General features: G+C 40.2%; 1 protein-coding gene across 1 annotated transcript in view; it reads left to right on the forward strand.

Annotated features, from left to right (window-relative positions):
• The first annotated feature begins 1,756 nt into the window (after positions 1–1,756).
• The window catches only part of LOC117416140 (secreted frizzled-related protein 5-like), a 20,349-nt gene continuing 1,171 nt past the window's right edge, over positions 1,757–20,934 (forward strand). Inside the window, exons 1-2 of the mRNA XM_034027208.3 lie at positions 1,757–2,669; positions 10,433–10,510. Coding sequence (XP_033883099.1) covers positions 2,141–2,669; positions 10,433–10,510 — 607 coding nt within the window. The 5' untranslated portion in view covers positions 1,757–2,140. The remainder of the gene's footprint in view (positions 2,670–10,432; positions 10,511–20,934) is intronic.

A 20,934-nucleotide genomic window follows, 5' to 3' on the forward strand; every position in this document is an offset into this window, starting at 1 on the left:
GCAGACATAACATCTAGACCCAAGTGCTCATATATCTGAGAACAATAACAACAATACAGTGACAGTATGGAGGCAGCTTAAGTATTCATGTTTCGAGTTTGCCACCAACTATTCACAAGCTGTTTTTTTCATGTGAAAATCCACTTTAATAATAAAATATATACAGCCTTCTTATGATTGGATGATGCAAGGGATGAATGTACCACACACAGAATTTGCGGTTTAAGAGTACAAGTGTTAACTGCAGTGGCTGAGTGGTGAAGGCAGGGAAGCCAGCTGAATACTCACAGCATGGTGAGGACAATGAGGCAGCTCCCGGGACACACGCAACATGCACCACAGTGTATCAGCCCACAGTGCCAGAGCCTCAGTGTGTCACTATGATACCGTAACCCTGGTTCCCTGAAAGAGAAGACAACCACCAACCAATACTTTTGGGATATGCCTGCCTAAGGTAGGTATTTGCTGAGCATTTTATGTCAGAGCTGCCGACAGGCTCCTCCGGGGAATGACGTCCTCGGTCCCGCCTGCCGAGGGAATAAGTAGTTGTTCTGCGGAGCTCACGTCCTCTTTTGCATCACACCCGCGAATGCGAGTGATGCGACCTTGCAAGGTTTGGTGGTTGTCTTCTCTTTCAGGGAACCAGGGTTACGGTAACCTAACGTTCCCTTTCACCAAACAAAATACTTTTGGGAAAGTATACAGGAGCCGTCGTGAGGGAGAGTGAGAGGACATCATATGAGGGATGCCTCGCTACTGCCAACTAGTGTGGTGGTGTGCGCATGCACCCTCAAGGACCCTTGTGCCTAATGAAGGCGTAGAAGAATCTACCACATTGATTTGGTAGAAACTGGTGAATGTATGTGGAGTAGCCCAGCTAGCTGCAGTACAAACGTCTGATTCCACGAGAGTGGCAAGCCAGCCCTCAGCACGAATGCAAGGAAACTGCAGTCGACCCAGAAGAGCTCTTTTCGAAAAACACACTGGTTAGTGACACAGAAGTGTACCTTATCGGAAGTGAGGGGCAAAAGAGGAAGTGAGCTCCGCGGGACCGAGGACATCATTCCACAGAGGGGCCTATCAGCAGCTTTGACATAAAATGCTCAGCAAATACTTAAGGCAGGCATATCCCAAAAGTATTGGTTGGTGGTCATCTTCAAATTGAAAGGGAACACACCATTGCTATTAGGATCCAATCCAGTGTTCACATGTGTTCATATGGGGCGCATAGATGACTGGTCCTGTTTGAGAGGGCTCTGTACTCATTAAGACATTTATTTAAATACTATATGTATTGGTATTCATTTATATTTTTGTAGATGGTTTGTAAAGTCTAAAATATATTTATTAATATCAAATTTGATATAATTCATCAACACAGTCTTTATGAATCTCTAAATAACTGGTTGGTTTACTGGCTGGATTTGTATTCTCCGGAGAAAATTAGAAAAGAAGTAGAAAACAAAGAGTGATTTTAAAAACTATTTGTGAGCGAAGGAGAGCAAGAGAGAGAGATAAAGTCACAAGCACAGTATACACAAACAGCTTTTCCTTGCTTTGAAAGCCTGTGTGGGTTTCTTCTCAGTAGGCCTTCACAGCTAAGTCCTTCTTCTCTCCTGTGATTGACACACTAGGAGGGGGAGTGTCTAGCTGGAGAGTGAGGACCACCCCAGGTTGTGATTGGTGGGGCTTGTCCCCTGTGTGGCTAGCAAAAGTCTGTGGGAGGGGGCTAGGAGCCGCAGCTTGTGAAGTGGGCTGGAGGCTGGCAGAGCCCAGTGATCCACAGCCTCTTAAACACTAGGTGCACCTCCGAAGGACAGAGCAGTATAGTGTGACTTTCCCACTCACTTTGCTCAGAGCCACCTGAGTGAGCTGAGGAGCCTGAAAGAAGCAGGCTAGTCCAGGACTAGAGAACAAGAAGAACTAGAAGAGAAGACCATTAGAACACAGAAAGAGAATTCAGGATCTCTATTTTTGGTGGGTTAACTTGATAACTTGAGGACCTTTTTGTTCTGAAGGAAATTTGTATTTTCTATTTAAGGATTTTTTTTTTTTTACAATATTATATGATTTATTTGTTCTATTACTTGTTCTTTCATTTTTCTATCTAATTCTTTTGGAGATTCAAAGCAAGCAAGTGATGGAGTGCCACAGGAGCGGGTCTCTTCCCACTAAGGTGATGGCACTGGCACTCGGACTATTTTTTCTCACCGCTGCATCGGCGGAGGAATACGACTACTACAGCTGGCAGTCAGACAACTTCCAGAACGGGCGTTTCTACACTAAGCAGCCACAATGCGTGGACATTCCAGCGGACCTGCGGCTCTGCCATAACGTGGGCTACAAGAAGATGCGGCTGCCCAACCTGCTGGACCACGAGTCCATGCCTGAGGTGAAGCAGCAGGCTGGCAGCTGGGTGCCACTCCTGGCCAAGCGCTGTCACGCAGACACGCAGGTCTTCCTCTGCTCCCTCTTCGCCCCCGTCTGCCTCGACCGGCCCATCCACCCCTGTCGTTCACTCTGCGAGGCTGTGCGTGACAGCTGTGCCCCTGTCATGGAAACCTATGGCTTCCCCTGGCCTGAGATGCTCCAGTGCCATAAATTCCCCATCGACAATGACCTGTGCATCCCCATGCAGTTCTCAGGCAACCAGGCCACCCAGACCCCAGGTAATATCTCAGCTTCTCACTACTGTTAGCAATGGTTCTTGAAGCTTTAGAGGGTGGACAGTCTGCCCTGACTCTGTATGTCCACCAATTTACATGTTAACTACTCACTTCATTTTTTTTAGGATCAGCTTGGGTTTAAAACCTTTTATGAGGTGGGGGTATAAAATAATGAAATGGCTACTTTGCTCTGAAAATTAATTTATATATATATATATATATATATATATATATATATATATATATATATATATATATATATATATATATATATAAAACACCTCTATGGCGTCTATGTAATTTAGGAATCTCTGTGTGGTTGTACTATATAATTATTGGGTGTTCTTTTTTATATGGGCTTGGTTGCACCACCTCACCCCAGTTTATTCAAGCTCACACGTAAGGGTTTTAAGCACAAAGCTGCTTTCGACGTGAGAGAATTCCCCAGTTTCTTTAGAAACAAAAAATGTATTCTCCTTTGATTTAAAAAACAAACAAATTGCATTTGGAATGTGGAAGGGGCAAGCCCCGCTGTGATTGTGCTCACTCACTCTTTTATTTAGCTAGGAAGTTAGTTGGCCAGTTAGGTAGATAGCCAATTACTGGAGATCGTTATTTAGTGGGACAAGGAGAAAGTTAGTTAGCCTGAACGTGTCCAGAGAGAGAAGCAGTCCTTTGAGATCCTTTGAGGGAAGGAGAGACTAGGAGCTAACCTTCACACAATGTCCCAGCAACCCAAACCACTAAACTCCCAACACCAGAAAACCCAAAGTGTAGAAAAAAAATATAAAAACCCACACTTTAGATGAAAGGTGAAAATGAATCAACAGAAAATTAAAAATGCGCAGAACTGTGAATCAGCCTGTGAACTCCCCTCAACCTACATCCACTCCTCAGAATGTCATTTATACTGCTTGTTTGCTCCAGAAGTGAATTTAACATACAGGGTAGAGGGAACATGGGCAGTAGCTGGGGATCAGAGCATTTAAGAGAGACCCACATCAAGATATGGTTTGATCTGAGGACTGTAAAATAAGAGAGCCCAGTTTTAATAGCTGTATGCAGGACTTTTTCTGTATGCACAATATTTGTGTCACGGTTACCTACAGCAGTCACTGCACCCTGCTCTGTCATAGCTGCTTTTAAAAGACTTTGCCGCTATAGGAAAGAAGAAATTACAAATTAGATTATTTTTTTTAATATCATATCAACTAGAAATTATTCAGACTATTCTGGGTGACTGTTGTGTGGGATGTAGGTAAATGAAAGTTAAACCAGATGTAAAACTACAAAAGATACATGCCAACAATTTGTGTGGCAATATGGCTGAAAAATCAGGACTAAAATCTGTGATCTGCGTACTGGTATTGTAATTATGTTTGCATAAGACAAACTTTCGAGCACATAACTGTAGCTAGTTATAAAGCTGCCTACTGGAATTATTTGCCTGACAATAAAACACTTAGCTTTGCTTTAGGATATTGTGCATACACTTCAAAGTGCATTAACTTTTACTTACACTGTACTTCCCAAATATTTACTGAATGCGTTTAGCAAACTATTCTGTGATTGCGATGATGGAACTCCTTACATTAACAACACGTATTAACAAAGTTAATTTGTTAATTTCTTGATCATACTGTTTAAGTACACTGTATGCTATATTTTAAAGTTTTCATTTCAAATCTTCTGCAAGTGAAATGTAAATGCTAAGGTTCTTGCAATATTGTAACTTTACTGTGTACCTTGTACTGTGACCTTGCTATTATTTAGTTTTTCCAGGACACTGCATCCTTGTAAACATGATGCAACATATCAGGGGAAATATCCTAATATATTAAATAAATAAATATGGTAAAGAAAAACTCTGACCGGCCACCTGTGAGGACACAATATTACATTCTTTTTGCCCCCCAACACCTACTGTAAACCCTCTAAAGAGCACTGTACATATCCATAGGGAGGCAAAGAGGTAACAAGAGGGGGTGACATGTTCTTAAAAACACTTTTCATTGTTCAAACTTTATCTGATTCACTGCTTCACAAAATTTAATTAAGACTCCTGAAGGAATGTCGTCTTGAGGTTACATTTCCCTTTATGTAAATTAGTTCACTGTATTTAAACAAATTCAGACAAAGTGTAGTTGTAGCATAGCACATTGTTGATTACCATACAGGCAAGCCCTGTGTGCGTTGTGTCTGCACAGAATGTGTGTACGTTGTGTCTGTACAGAATGTGTGTGCGTTGTGTCTGTACAGAATGTGTGTGCGTTGTGTCTGTACAAAACGTGTGCGTGTGTTTATGCATCTGTGATTAACTCTCAGATGGAGTTCACCCCGTCAGAACTGAAAGAAATTCAAGTCATGTTAGAAACCAGAGCTCTTTTGATACTTTGAATTTCTCTTGCTTTTGAGAACAAATTCAAACATGTTGCACCAGGAGGAGAGCACATTACGATGCCCCATCTCACTGCCACCACCTCCCATCCGATAAATCCTCATCAAAATAAAAGTGCAAAGAGATCCCTGAAAGATTCATATAGGCGTCAGGCCAATGACCTCAGAAGGAACTCGAGTGAGACGAGCTCCACTGATCTGAGCCGAGAGAGGTCAGAGAAGCTATTGCAGGGAAATCACTTCCAGTAATTTGAAGTGGTTTCTAACCCTAGCAGTTTAATGATGAACTCCCTTATAAATTATTGGCACTTACTTTAAAAAAGAATACCAAATTTTTATTACAGTTGACGTTGGTCAGCAGCATTTTTTATTGTTAAATAGTTAATAATGCAATTCACAACCCCATAGCAAAGTGATAGAATGTGCATACATGAATACAACAACTGTAATTGCTGATCTAGCTACAGACATTCTCAAACCTAAAATTAAAAAACAGATTCTTCAAACTACAATTGTACATATTTCTGGATTGCAAATTATAGTTTCCATTTGAAAAATAAATCTATATTTTTTATTAAAAAATAGCTAGTTCAGCATTTGTATGTGTTGCCTTTGGGCTGCTTGGACATTGCATTACAATTGTTCATTAGCTCAGTGATATAATGTTTAGGCTTTGCAGGTCGTGATTTGGTATACCTGAGTGAAAAACAATCAAACCGTATTAACATGATAGAAATTGCACTTAGGCAGTGAAGAGGTAAATATGAGGGCTCTAGCGCTGTGCTTTAAACAAACACATTTAAACAAAGATTTGGAGGGAGAACTCAACAGGAAAAATAAGTCACCAAACTTATCTGAAATGCTGGCATGACTTTCAGTACTTACCTGAGTGGGCGCCAGGTGGGCATACCCAGCACTAGATGCATAACCCCTTAAAAAAAATGATATACAGTATAATGATCTATACAGTAGATCAACACTACTTGCCGTGCGAAGCCTGGATATCAAGAGCGTCACAATGTGGAGAATGTGCCTGTTAAACATTTTGCACTGATTGTAGACTGAAATACTACTGCTACACTATGATAAGTGCATCAAACGTAGGTAAAGAAACTCCCATTTAAATCTGTATCAAACTAGAGTAGAAAACTATGTTTCAAAGAGGATATTGGCATATATATATATATATATATATATATATATATATATATATATATATATATATATATATATATATATATATACTGTATATATATATATATATATATATATATATATATATATATATATATGGATAAGGGCATCTGCTAAAAAATAAATAATAATATATATATATATATATATATATATTATTAGTTTATTTAGCAGACGCCTTTATCCAAGGCAACTTACAGAGACTAGGGTGTGTGAACTATGCATCAGCTGCAGAGTCACTTACAATTACATCTCACCTGAAAGATGGAGCACAAGGTTAAGTGACTTGCTCAGGGTCACACAATGAGTCAGTGGCTGAGGTGGGATTTGAACTGGGGACCTCTTGGTTACAAGCCCTTTTCTTTAACCACTGGACCACTGGCTCATAACAGTTCCTTTAGATATTGCAATATATAGGTAAGTCTGCAGATTTGAAAAATACTACAAATATTTATGAAACTATAAAGTTATGGTATGTTGAAACTTTATGTCAATTGCCGTTAACCTTGCTATATAAATACCCGTCCATAAATGTTTTACTACTTTTACTACTAAACTACTTTTCTCCAAGAGAAAAATACAAAATAGTTTGGTAATTGAGAGAGCAGCACCACGCTTGCTTTCATCTGCCAGTTTACAAAAGAACCAAGCCAGCAACTAGTGTTGATATGCAGTTATTGGAGCTGCACAGTTAATAGCAGTTAAGAGTTTTGGGGATTTTACTGTAAAACAAGTGCAGTTATGAAACAGAAGTTTATCTGGACTGCAGAAGCTTAGCTCCACTATGACTTCATTGTAATTTGAGATATCAGGTTTGAACTGCCATTTTAATACTGTGCAGTCTGATGACTCTTTTCCATATGGCAGACGCTGTTTCAGTTCTTGCAGGGACAGCACCAGAGTTTGGGACAGAGCTGGAGAGGCAGGGAGGTCTGCTCGAGCAGGGTGTTTGTTGTACATGTGGCTCACGCTTCATTGCTAAACTTTAATCTCTCATTATCTTTGCCTTGCTGCTGCATCCAGCGATGGGCTGATAAAGCTGTGCTTTGATGTTGTAAGAAAACTGAATTGCTTGATATTCAAGGGAAGGGTGGGATGGCTGGCACGATGAACAGTGAAAGTTGTCGGGTACACATTTGAATGCTATACCAACACTATAAACAAACAAGCAGACAGCTAAATTAACAGAGGAGGTCTTCCTTTCTGAACACAGGATTTAGAGATGTCAGCTTTTTGAGCTAAAGCAACCCAATCTTTTAAGACAAACGCTAAAAGTAGATTTAGTGAATATGATAATGTATAGTGTTTATTAAAGAGGGAATTTGTAGATATTCCAGTAGACACATGAAAACACAAACACACTGCTGAACCAAGATCAAGGCGCAGGCTTGCAGCTTCTCCAGTTCCCTCTCCGTACCAGCAGGTGGCGCTGTGTAGGAGCCCAGGAGTGTTAGTCCTGTGTTTGCGACTGGCTAATCTGGAGAATGACTCATTGCCTTCAGGCATGATCTCTAGGCTTAAATATTTCCTAGAAGGGAATTCCAATTGAGCACAAAAGGCTCTAGCTTTCTATTTAATTCCCATTATCTAAAACTGTGTTCACTTGTTTTAATTCCTACTAACCCCCAGTCCCAAAGACACACCAACTCACAACTAAGCACACACTTACACTTCCTGTATTCACTCTTTTAAAGACACGCTCACAAAAACCATACACACTAGTGCATTCAATTTGAACTTATTCTGAATTATTTTAACCCTTTACCTACTAAACAACCATGGCGTAGGAGTCAGTCTTATCCTTTTCTAGCAATACTGAGTCTGCTGACTCCACAAAATAACTCTCAAAAACTATGAGATGGGCATGCAGAGTCTTAGTCAATGCTTCTCTTTATAGGGATTTCTAACCTGAGCACACACTTGCACACCCGGCCATATATATACACATATTCACTTTCCAAAACACACACACACACACACACACACCGACACACACATTCATCCACACGCAAGCTAGACCCCTTTAATTTCACACAATACTTTCCACCTAAATCATGTCTTTGGAATCAGATTGTATTCCCATTCTGTGGAATTTTCTAACACTTCTTCAGTATTTTTGGCTTCTTTGAAGTGGGGTTGGTTTAGCTTTGCCAAATTGTTCTTTCCACTGGCACTTTGTTGAAGCGTGGCCTTGCATCCCTGTTTCCTAATTCTTCAAGCAGGGTGGGGGTCTGGGGCTGGCAGTGTAAGCAGTTTGCTGATGGGAGCTCACACTTGGCAGGTTGCAGTGAGAGACTTATCCCTGCTAAATATTTACTCAAAGACTTTTTCCCAGGAAAAGTTGGCAGAGTGGGAGTGGTCTAGTGGGATAAGCAAGGGGTTACAGGGATCAGAGTTCAACATGGCAACAAACACAAGTCTGCACTCAAATCATATTCTTGATAAGAGAGCTCTACACTGCAGTAATGTGCTAGGAATATTAAGAGCTCTACACTGGGGCATACAATGGGGCTGGCTGATTGCTTCACAGCACTAGAACTGCTGTTGACTCACACTGGAACTGCATAATATGTCATTGCATATTAATTAAACTCTCTCAGGTTTTGAATTGTGTTACCTTTATTGGGCTAGTTTTAGTGTGGCAGAATTTACATGAGTTTTTAAAAAAAAACTAAAAAAAAAAACCTTGGAGCCATGTAAATTTCCTGTGGTATCCCATGGTAAAAGTATAGGAACGTGTAATTAAGAATAGTGAAAGTGTGGAAAAGCAATGAAAAAAAGCATGGAAAATGCATAGGAAACTGCCATATTATTATTTGCCATGGGAAACATCTGTACTACTTGTGGATGAATACAAAAAACCTGTATTCCACAGTCTAACGTGTTGCTGAATGCTGATACTGTGTGTAAAAAGCTTTCTTGGAGACATTTTTTATAAACATAGCAAGCAGCCTATTTCAGACAATGATCCCATCAAAATTCTGTTTTAAATTTTGGAACGAATTAAATGTTACAATCGCTGAAAATAATATAACTAATAATTTCTTATCTAGCTGTGAAAAATGTTGCATTGAAAGGCAGTCCATCTTCAGTTTCCAAAAAGCCCCCCTCCCCCTTTTTTGTCATGCTGTGGATTAACCTCTAATAGTGCCAGCCTTTCACAGAGTGAAAGAGTGTGCTCTCTGCCCTGGCCTACTGCAGGGTGATACCATTCCAAGCCAGTAGGGGGTATGCTCCAACAAGGCAGAGGGTACTCTCTGTCAGTGCACAGGTGGATTGAGGTTCAGGGAGCTGGAACACCAGACCCTGTCTGAACAGAAACTGAACATGACTGCCAACTACCTGAATCTACTGCAGTCAGGGGCTTTGTTGCTTTATATTTTATAGCACGCATTAAATACTGGTACCGCAGTTCATTTTTTATTGGGGGAGTTCAACTTACTGTTTTCTGCCTTTGAACAAGTAGTTAAATAGTCTTCCTTTTATGGCATGTTATTATTTTTTTCAGCTGCGTTTATAGATGTGAAACAGTATCTAAGTCCCATTTTAGGAATTTCACCTTCAAGCTAGAAGGTTTGATACATATACAAAACTGTTGCAAATAAAGTAAAATAGTTAATGAAATGTTAACATTTGTTATGGTATCTGTAGTTTATTTATTTGTTTTGTCATTTAAAGTCTCCTCAGAAATGGCAGTCCTTTCCATCAGCACTCAATCGACAGCTCCAGATGTTACTGCCAGTCAGATTTTTACTGGTACTAAGGCAGCTGATTCCACTGCTGTCAGCAGCTGCACAAAACACATTCTTAATATAACCACCCATTTCACTTTCTCTAAACTTGAAGTCAGTTCAATATAGGTATTTCTCTTTCTTCAGCCCTGATTTTAAGCTACTGGCAGCATTCTTTTCGGGGCTTCATATTGCCAGTAGAATTTGTCCTGGTAATAGGAAACCCCAAGAAGACTGCTGCCAGTAGATTTTCCACTGGTTCTAATCACTCAGTTTCCATTATAACAAAGGTCTGAGATCCAGGAGACACCCCAACTCACAAATGAAAGCATGATATTAGTGAAAAAATGTATATAATCAAAGGAAGCCAAAATGTACACAAGACGTTAATTATTAAAATAAACCTAAAATAACCGTTCTTCCTCATCTCTTTTTGGTTTGCAGCCTCCAAAGTTTGCCCTCCATGTGACAACGAGCTGAAGGCTGACACCATCATGGAACATTTCTGTGCCAGCGACTTTGGTGAGTCCCCCAAGTTTAGCCCTGTAGCCCAGGATAACAAACAACCCATTATCCCTGCCTTCGGCCTAACCCAAATATGAATCATTTGTCCAACTTGACTTAATAGGGTCTTATAGTTTTACCACAGGACTTATGATTGTGTGTTTGAAGTTCTGGATGAATTACATCACAGACAGGCAGACATTTCGACATGTATAGATGGAAGACAGTCAAGATGATGAAGGCAAACAGGCAATCAGACACAGCCATACATGCAGGCAGATAGACACAGACCGAAAAATGACAGACAGGCAGCTAAATTGATGGAAGCACTCTCCTCCCCCATTGGTGAAACCACATGTTAGTAATAGAGAAGTAGAAAATTCCTCCAGTCTGTATGGGATGCTGGAGAGTGAGGCAAAAAGGTATGCTGACTGGGCACCAAAGTATATGTCTGCTGGCTGGGTTGCAGGCTTCTAGAGGATGTGTGGGTGGTAGTGAATTAATTCACCTTCCATGCCTTTAACCTAATGGACAAGTGAAGAGTCGAGAATTGTACAGTTTGCAAATGATGAACCGTATGAGAAAATGAAACACCACAAAACTAGCACTCTTAACAACAACAGTAGTCAGACCACCACTAGTATTGTAACTATAGTACTGTATTGTACTGTATTGTAAAGCTGAAGATTATGTTAAAACATGGCGAGGCAAAGGTCAGCATGCAGCTACCTACACCAACAATAAGGCACAAGCAGATGAAAACTTGAAGCATATATGGAAGCTACTGTCAATCAAGGTCAGGTCATTGGGTATATAAACAAATATGCTACCCCTCTTCCTTAATTATAACATCCGGTCCACAGCACAAAACTATCACACACATTGTGGCACTGTTAGTAAACTGTAAGAGTGAGGCTCTGTACTGAATGACAGGGGTTGTTCAGGTTGGCACAGTGTTGGCACAGTGCTGGACTGTATCCGGTGCCATTAAGATGATATTGCATGAATAATAAATGTAATAAACTGCAGATTTACTGCAATATCATCACTTCATTGTATCGTAATGAAGTTCATAATCTACACTAACATTGATCCTGCATTCATTAAACTGCAGCTCAAGGGTTGCACTGTTTGTTTTACTAGGATAGACTACGATATGATTGTAAAAAAAAAAAACAGCTTGTAAAACTGAACTGCAATCAAACTAAAACACAATGTGTAAATATCTGGGGGTTTTTTATTTATCAATGCATGTGGTGAGAGATTCGTTTTTTTTACGAGTGTGTTGGCAAGCTTGGAGAGACAGATGTCTGTTAGAAAGACAGGCTGCACAATAAACCCCAAATGTAAATGACAAAGTGTTTAGAGTTCAGCTGAACGGTATTCGGAACCACATCAATTTAAAGGGGTTTGTGTGTTTGGAATACACCCCTGTTCATGGGACCACCCTCTAGGCATATAATACACACAGGCACACTTGTATCATGTATCTTTGACCTCATTTTAACTGGCTACTATATCATGATTTGTGACAGAATGACTACATTAGAAATGTTGTTTGCTTGCTTGCTTGCTTGTTTGTCGGTCGGTCGTTACACAGAGTGCTGTAGGAGAGCTGTATGTCTGTCCACTACAGACAGGGAGTGCACAAAAGCCTTTCCCTTACATAAACATTATGAATGTATTTTATTTTAAAAATACAGCACTGTTTTAGGACCTGTGTTATTTTTTAGATTTTTTATTGACTTCAAAGGACATCTCCAAAACTCTTCAAAACACATTCTAAAAACCCTTTCTTTAAACATATAGAACACACTTCTGGAAAAGTTGCCATGGAACTGGGACACGTGAAGTTAGTAGGCTGTGTTGTGCCCCATACGGTTTTTAAAATAGTTTTTCAATTTCTAAGGTTGTTACCGTATGCTATACGTTATATACGCCCTTTAAGCTCTTTCTGAGTGGTAACAGAGATTAACCAAATCTGTGAGTGCACACAATGCTAAACTAAAGAAGAATGTACTAAATCAATATCAGTGGGTTATATTTAAGTGTGACATTGAACATTGTTGTGGGTCAGCGTTCCTTTAAGTAAAAAACGGCACAATAAATGCATACTGGTAATATATAAAACTCTAAAAATTGATTTATGGTATTTGCTTTAGGGTCAGTTTGTCAGCCCAGTGCCTTCCTGACTACCTCTCTATCTTCCCCCTTATCTGTGTGTTTGTAGCAACACTCAGCTGGCTTTCTTGGCTTCAAGGCTCTGATAGTGTGACCACTCACAGGACTCGGGGTTAGAGGTGAGGAGCAGAGTTGCTCTGGCGAGGGTGGAGAGAGAGGCAGTTCAGCACTATTATGAAATAACGTTGATTCATGGAGTGTGAGCTGGGAGGACTGTCAGAATGGAATCTCTTGCGTAAGGATCTGGAACACTGGCAAGGTCTGCCTAATCCTGTAAGTCACAAAGGACTCCAGGTCACATCAGGCTTTTCTGTTTTTTAAGTGCTTACAAACACAGGGGACTAATGACCTCTGTCTGCCTATCCATCTATCTTTCATAAAGATTTATCATTGTAGATGTGTACAGTACTATACCACTACTGCATTTACAGTGCTTTCCTTTACTGTCTGTGATTTACACTAAACTTTGCAATGCTTTTTTACCATAGTATACAATACTGCAGTAAGCTTTCATAAGGGAGCACAGGCTTTAAATCCTACTGTAGCTCCCTCTATCTATGGAGAGATGTAAAGGTGTTTCAATTGATTAGTAAAAAGGTACTAAAGTTTCTACCTATATTTTATTGTTATAAAGTGGAACACCTTTACAATGACTCCTTCGATAGATCAGATTGAGCATTATAAAGAGGTAGCACTGGCCTAAAGAAATATTCCTGTGGCTAAACGTTAAGGCATAGGTTTGCAAAGCATAGGGTCATCAGTTTAACTACCTTCTGGGTCCATTTCATATTATCATTTTAAGAAACCAATCATCCACACCTCAGGAATGGAATGCACACCTTAAAAAGTAAAAACAGGAAAGGATGGAGGAATTTAATGTCTAAAATGATGGATTCCTAGTAAACGACTTGTATTAAATAACAAAAAATGAATATTCAGCCCTTTGTCAGATTCTTTTCATGTGTTTTGCTTGGAAGTCAACAGCGGTAAGAGTGATTTTAGGAGCTTTCAAATTTCAGATGTCAAACAACGCTCCAGAGTTGGCGTTCTCTACGGGTTACAGTATAGCTCTCGGTGCCCGTCAGACAGCTCGCATGTTAGAACTGGCAGCAGCAGCACGTAGTCCTGGCCCTCCTGAATATGTGGAAAACAATCCGCCATTTGGGCCTTTCATTCTGTTTCCACTAGCAAATAGTTTGACCCTCTTTTCTGCAAGTAGAAAGAGTAGCAGAAAAGCTTTTGGTTATGTGCTAATCACTAGGCCACCAGGTCCTACATTGTGTGCAGAGCCTTACAGACTGCAGTTTCGTGAAGTGAGGACAAGGAGGTGTGTTGTTCCGGGGGTAAAGTTAGGAGTTCTTTATTGTCACAGGGAGCAGAAAAGGGGGAAAAGAAAGGTCTTTCCTCAGGAGTACATGGAAATCTCTTCAAAAGATCTTTCAATCGGACTGACCTGCTTATTCTGTTGCGATTTGCTTTAGAGATTATATCACCCATCTCCTTTCTTCACAGGAGAGCTATGGGACTGAGCAGGTATTTTGTTTTATGAAATTATGTTTTAAATTCAAACTGTTCTTACCGCTATATATGTTTTATAAATATTTCCACTGGATGAGCCTGGGGATATCATCACTGTGTGTATGTTAATCGAACATTCCATATCAGCACTGGTTTGTCTCGGGGTGAATGAAGTCTGAGATCATTTTGTGTTTTAAATCAAGCTGCAATTGCAGAATGCAATGGTAATGACACAAATGGTTATTGTGATAACAGCACATGCCATCTGTTTAGCTGCTACACCCTCACAATTGGATATTATTATTTTTCCAAGGGGAGATTTTTGTCAGCCTTCTCCTTTTTCTCCTTCGTCAAATGCATTCTTTCAGCATGCGATAACTAGTGAATAAGTTGATGGCATGTACTGCAATGCCATTTTGTATGTGAATCTAGGGCATGGTGTTGTAGACATGGGCTGTACACTTACACAATCCATTAATTATATAGAGTGGCACAGTAAATATCAGTCAATTGGTGATACTGTGGTACTGCATACTGATACATACATGTTTCAATGGCTTTATCTAGGGGGATGTAAACAGTTCACCTAACAGGAAGCTCAGTAGAAGAGGTAGACTTTCTTTATGTTCAAAGGTTTAGGAATGTTTCCCCTGCAACTAAATGAATCTGAGATGAATAGGCTTATTTCCAGTGGCACGTGAGGGTTTACTTCCAGACATTTGAACTGGGCTGTGAGGGAGGGAGGTCAACAGGGATGGCACTGCAGCCCACAATCTGCTGGTTTCTCATCATTTGCATGGATCATTAGTCTAGACCATACTACATAGCAGTAAAATGCTATCTTGAGAGCTTCCAGAACCCTCTACTTGTAAAGCATTTAGCACCACTCTGATATATACAAGCTCTTTTCGATGTCTCTCCTGTAGTATTAGTCTCTGCTTTCTTATATAGAAATACCTTAGTCATGAAAAAAAAAAAAAAACTTGAATAAGGTTTATGAAACTAGAAATTAACATGTAATCCAGAAGGTAATTTATGGCCATTTCGGGCACCTGGTTTCTTTCTAAATCTGTCATATTTGATTTCATGTTAGAAAAACGGTGCAGTAGAGCTTTGAAAGAGTAAAACAGGTTCTTACATTAGAGGGCAAGTGCTTGGAGATAAACCTTCCTTAGTAGTCAGTGATGGACTTGGCAGGTCTCAGTTCAAGTTACTATTTCATGACGGAAAACTCGATACTTAAACTGCTAATGCGAAAATCTTACCCAGGGTGAGTGAATTGACAGTATGGATCTAAAATTGTTAACAAATGCCCTCCTTTTCCATAGACTCTTATTCTCTCTCTCTCTCTCTCTCTCTCTCTCTCTCTCTCTCTCTCTCTCTCTCTCTCTCTCTCTCTCTCTCTCTCCTTGCCCTCTTCATCTCACTCTCTCAAATGAACAGCAGGCCTACATGGGCCTGAGAGGTAGGCTCTACTAATATCTGCTCTGATGGACTCTTGCTGGGCTGGATTCACTTATCTGTCATATAAAGGCATAATTGACAAATCCCATAAAAAAATGAAATGGAAAGCTGTCATTTTTAACAAACAGCAGGCATCTTGTCTTACTTGAAATTCTGTTTTCGGTGGGATTTGGGGTGTGCGGCAGTGAGAAAGAAAATGGCAGAAAGGCAGAGAGGGAGAGACAGTGAGAGAGGGAGAACCAGAAATCCTGGGGGGGGTGGGAGGGGGATATGAACCACCTTCAATTCTGACGGAAATAGCATTGCTTTCCAGTCCCCAGGCTGTGTAAGGGATGACTTTGCCTTAGATACAAGCCAGGCAGTTCAGTCAGCTTTGGAAAAGAGCAAAGGTCAAGAACGTTTGTGGATTTCTTCAACGTCCAAACCCTCGGGCTCATTAACTGACTACAGTTTATTTTCTTAGTGTATTTGTACATTCCGTTTCAGCGCTTTCATGTTTTTTTATTTAAGTGATATTTTTGGTTTATAATTGACCTTTAGAAATCAGCAGTAGTGTCTGGTAAGTGTGTGTTCCTGCCTGCTCTGTAAACAGCATAGCAATTTAGATTCACATTGGAAATGGATCACAGTCAGCAAATGAATAGGCTTACAATGTTTGCTTTTAAATGATTGTAGTAAGATGAATGAGTTTATTCAAATCTGCAACTACAATGCAAGCCCTGTCCTGCCAACATACAGACAGACAGATAGACAGATAGATAGATAGATAGATAGATAGATAGATAGATAGATAGATAGATAGATAGATAGATAGTGGGTTCCCCTCCTTTATTGCCCTAAAGTTGTATTCTCTAACTAAGCAGTGTGTGGTGTAACTAAGGGACTGAAACATTATACTCATAATTTGAGAGGGGTGCACATTTTCGTTCTGACTGAGAGTACAACTTCTTGTTTCTATGTGGCCAATTGGACTTGAAAGGTGCCTTTGATTGTAAGCTGGTAATTTGGGAATGGGGTGGGACAGGTTGCAGTGAGTCTGTGGAAGGAACTACTGGTCCAGTGTGTGTGTGTGTGTGTGTTTGTGTGTGTGTGTGTGTGTGTGTGTGTGTGAGAGAGAGAGAGAGAGAGAGAGAGAGAGAGGGAGAGAGAGAGAGAGAGAGAGAGAGAGAGAGAGAGAGAGAGAGAGAGAGAGAGAGAGAGAGCCCTCGCTCTCCTCACTCACATGCCGGGGAAAGGCTAATGGCTGAGTGTGTGTGAAGGGGGTATATTTGATGACATTTCTAAGGAAATGCTGTTTTTTTTCAAACTGACAAGTCTTTTCCTCACCTGCCCTCCCCCTCTAGTCCCGTGTACCTTGGTTAAAGGGCCCTTGTTCAAGAAGCGGGTTCAAATTGTCACGGGGACAGTGCCCAGACACACTCGCACACATGCTTGTTTCGGTCCCAAGCGCACGTTTTTAAGAGGAAAACGTCAGACTTTTTTCCTACAGTTAATTTGTGTTGAAGCTGTGATTGCCAGTCGCCACAATGAATGCAGAGGTAGGTTGGAGTCTGACAGCAAAGCATGATTACTTCTGCACATTGATTAGCCTCCAACTGCAATTCACATCCAACTGCTCTTGAGCAGCTCGTGTTGCGAATATGAGCCTTTCAGCTCTGCAGCCTTGAGTGTGCTTGAGCTGTCACTCTGGTTCATTTCATTTAAACGTTTTAATCGTTTCAATATTGTTTGATTGCATGTTGTATAATTCAGTGGTTTAGGAGCAGTAATGACCAAACCCACATTGGCACCCAAGCCAAAACATTGACGTGGAGAGGAAAAGTCACCAGATCTAAACTCTTTCAGCTATCCCACGTGGAGTGAGTTTGAGAAGAGAGTTTGAAGGTCACTGAATTATTTAGGGACTATAGCAAGAGTGTGTCAAATGTTGCAATCAGATTTAGACATTTAAACCTAAAGTTAACATTTTATAGAGGCTGTATAACAAAAACAACAGCAATAATAATAATACTAATACTACTACTACTACTACTAATAATAATAATAATAATAATAATAATAATAATAATAATAATAATAATAATAATAATAATAATAATATTTGCAAATGCTAATACAATAAAATATTTTAGGGTCACATTTGACAGAATGTACTGTAGAGTTTAAAGTTTATTTTATAGAACTCTAATACCCCATAGCTTATTTTTGAAAATATTGTAGCGTGCACGGAGGTAGGCAGCAGCAGGGCTGGAAGGTGACGTAATCACACACAAAAACAGAAGCCCGATATACGCTCCTTGCAAAGAAGTCGTCTCTTTTGTACAGCGGTATCGGCTACACTTTAGTGCGAGAGGTCCCAGGTCCGCGCTCCGCCCTCCGTCTGTGTGTGGATTGCCTCGCCCTGTGTGATGCACCTGCCTGCGTTAACTTAGATTGCTACAATATTATTAAAGATAATGCTTTAGACTTTATAGTTCATTTTATTTTATTTGCTCATAACTAACCACCTGGAAGCAACTGGGATTTCTGACATGCCAATATATTGTGGTAAAACACTACAATTGAAAAAGTGAAGTGCAGTAAATTATTAGAATACAGGTGGACTGCAGACTGTGCGCACTATAGCTGTAGTTGGAATGCAATGTAACAACAGGTAGTGATGTAGAAGTTGATCCCCAGTGTAGGTATAGTACAGCTAAAGTAATGTGTGTTCAGTCCGGTCCCAGTGTAGGTATAGTATAGCTAAAGTCATGTGTGTTCAGTCCGGTCCAAGCCAGCTGGCTAGAGCTCTGGGCAACAGCTCAGCTCCAGGCCTTGTGTTTCAAAAGGGAACATACTTCAGCCCTGAAACCTCTATGAAATGTTATGATAAGACTCCAAACATTTATTTGAATTGATAACGACTCTCAGCAGATGTTATGGTTGGATTTGATGGAGGGATAAGTCAATTAATGAAAAGCCCAGAGCCAACTGGGGGAGAGAGAGATAGAAGATGGAGGGGGGGGGGGAGTTCTCTACATTTACTCCAAAGCTCTCAGGATTTAAAGAGCAACTTGAAATGGGTATGAAATACCACAGGTAAAAAGTCATCACATCTCTGGTGACTTTTTAATACTCAGAAGGTACAATCCCCCTTGTGGCCTTTATGCAACTCTGAAATATGTCTTCACTTAAGGTTCAGATGGTACATATTGTAACCAGTAATCTGTCTGCCTGCAATACTCTGCCCTCAATGAATGTAAGAAATACCACTTTAGTTCCATTTCTTTACATCCACTAAGGGCACTAGTTGACAGGGGTGTAACGATACAGTAATCTCATGATACAATAAGTATCACGATATGTAGGTTGTGCTACTGTATGTACATGTGATTGTCCTGACTGGCTAGTCGTGTGATGCATCAAACATCAAATGGACATTTAATGATGGACCATTCTGTTAAAAGATACAATTAAATGGAATAGGGAGAGTGTGTATCCACACCAACTATAAAACACACAGTCTTCATTCAAGAACCGTTTGAATGATAAAAACTTCTATTATGATACGATATATCATGTAAAGAAAGCAGCCAGATTCCTCGATACACAACCAGTCATTACATCCCTTCTAGTTGAGTGTTTCAGGGAGACAGATTAGTGGTTAAACTGGTGAAGAGGACTGGAAAAAAGAAAATGAAAGGGAGTCAAAACCAGAAGAAGACTACAATAATTAATATATCAGTGTTCTGTCTTCCCCCCTGCAGAAGTTATAAATGCTAGCCAAAGAAATCACGATTCCAACTTTCAGCCACTGGTGACACTGTGTGCTTTGAAAAAAAAATATATATATATATATATATATATATATCAATCCAAAACAGGAATAAATACCAGCGTAAGATTTTTGAAAGTTTTTCACAGCTTCTCTGGTCTAACTGTTTCTTGAGTCTGCTTAATTTATTAAAAATACAGCTTTAGTGTTCTATCCTTTCTCTGGGCAGAGTTAGCTAAAGTGAATGAGATGTGTGTGGCCAACACCTGGCTATGGGTCGTGTTCCTTGTACAGCTGTACAGAGTGCATCTGACAGAGGTGTGTCTGCCTACTGGGGACCCCCAAAAATGTGTGGTGGAGGCAGCAGGGGGACTAGCATTGACCCCTTATTAGTCTCCTCTCTCAAGTTTCCATTTTTCAAGTTCTGAAGAGATCATGTTGCTCTTGGGAGGTGTAAATATACTTCATTGTTTAGACAGGCTAGTCCTCAAGCCTTGTGTCCTCCATGTTCATCAGGGGATACTGCTGTGGTCTAATTAGCCCACGGACGAGACTATCACACCACTCAGATGCACATAGGACAAAGCAGAATAAATAAAGGGTTTACAATAGGGTGCATTGTCTTATTTTCAATATGTAGTCCAACTACGCCAGTTCATTGCATAAACAATGAACAATTATCAAAAATTTAGGTTCTTTGTATTTCAGGGAAGTAGCAATTTCAACTTCAGTAGCCAGCAAAAAGAAAGAGGTTCATAAGTAATTATAAATCTATTGTATTTATTAACACAGGTTAATATGTTTAAAATGCCAATACATATGCAATAGTAGTTCAAAATAAAAACAAAGTTAGAAACCAGTCCAAATCGAGCAAAAGAATGCAAATCAATCTCTGGGTCAATTGCTTGACAGTCCTGAAATAGTGTGCAAAGTAGCTCATGGAGTTGCAATTGAAGAATAGGGGTGTGTGACAGAAGCAAAAATTATGGAATTCAGTACATTCTGTTACTTATTTTGCATTCAGTGGCTTTCAGCCGAATAATATACAAATCAAATACATTACACTAAAGGCTGTGTGGTTCAGTGGTTCAAGAAAAGGGCTTGTAACCAGAAGGTCCCCGGTTCAAATCCCGGCTCAGCTACTGACTCATTGTGTGACCCTGAGCAAGTCACTTAACCTCCTTGTGCTCCGTCTTTCGGGTGAGACGTAATTGTAAGTGACTCTGCAGCGGATGCATAGTTCACACACCCGAGTCTCTGTAAGTCGCCTTGGATAAAGGCATCTGCTAAATAAACAAATAATAATAATAATAATAAATAAACCGAGAAGAAAGCAGCACTCCCCATCTCTAGAGACTGCGGTGGTCCAGGATCTCAGTCTTTTGTATTGCCAATTCCCTCTGCCTTCTCTCATCTCGCTCAGTCATCTCGCTGTTCTTGCTTCACTTCAGTGGTGGTGGTCGGTGTCCAATATTGCCTTTCACACTGATTAAGTGCTTTAAATGTTCCCTTACTGTCTCGTCCC

The sequence above is a fragment of the Acipenser ruthenus genome, chromosome 7, assembly GCF_902713425.1.
Source record: "Acipenser ruthenus chromosome 7, fAciRut3.2 maternal haplotype, whole genome shotgun sequence".
NCBI lineage: Eukaryota > Metazoa > Chordata > Actinopteri > Acipenseriformes > Acipenseridae > Acipenser > Acipenser ruthenus.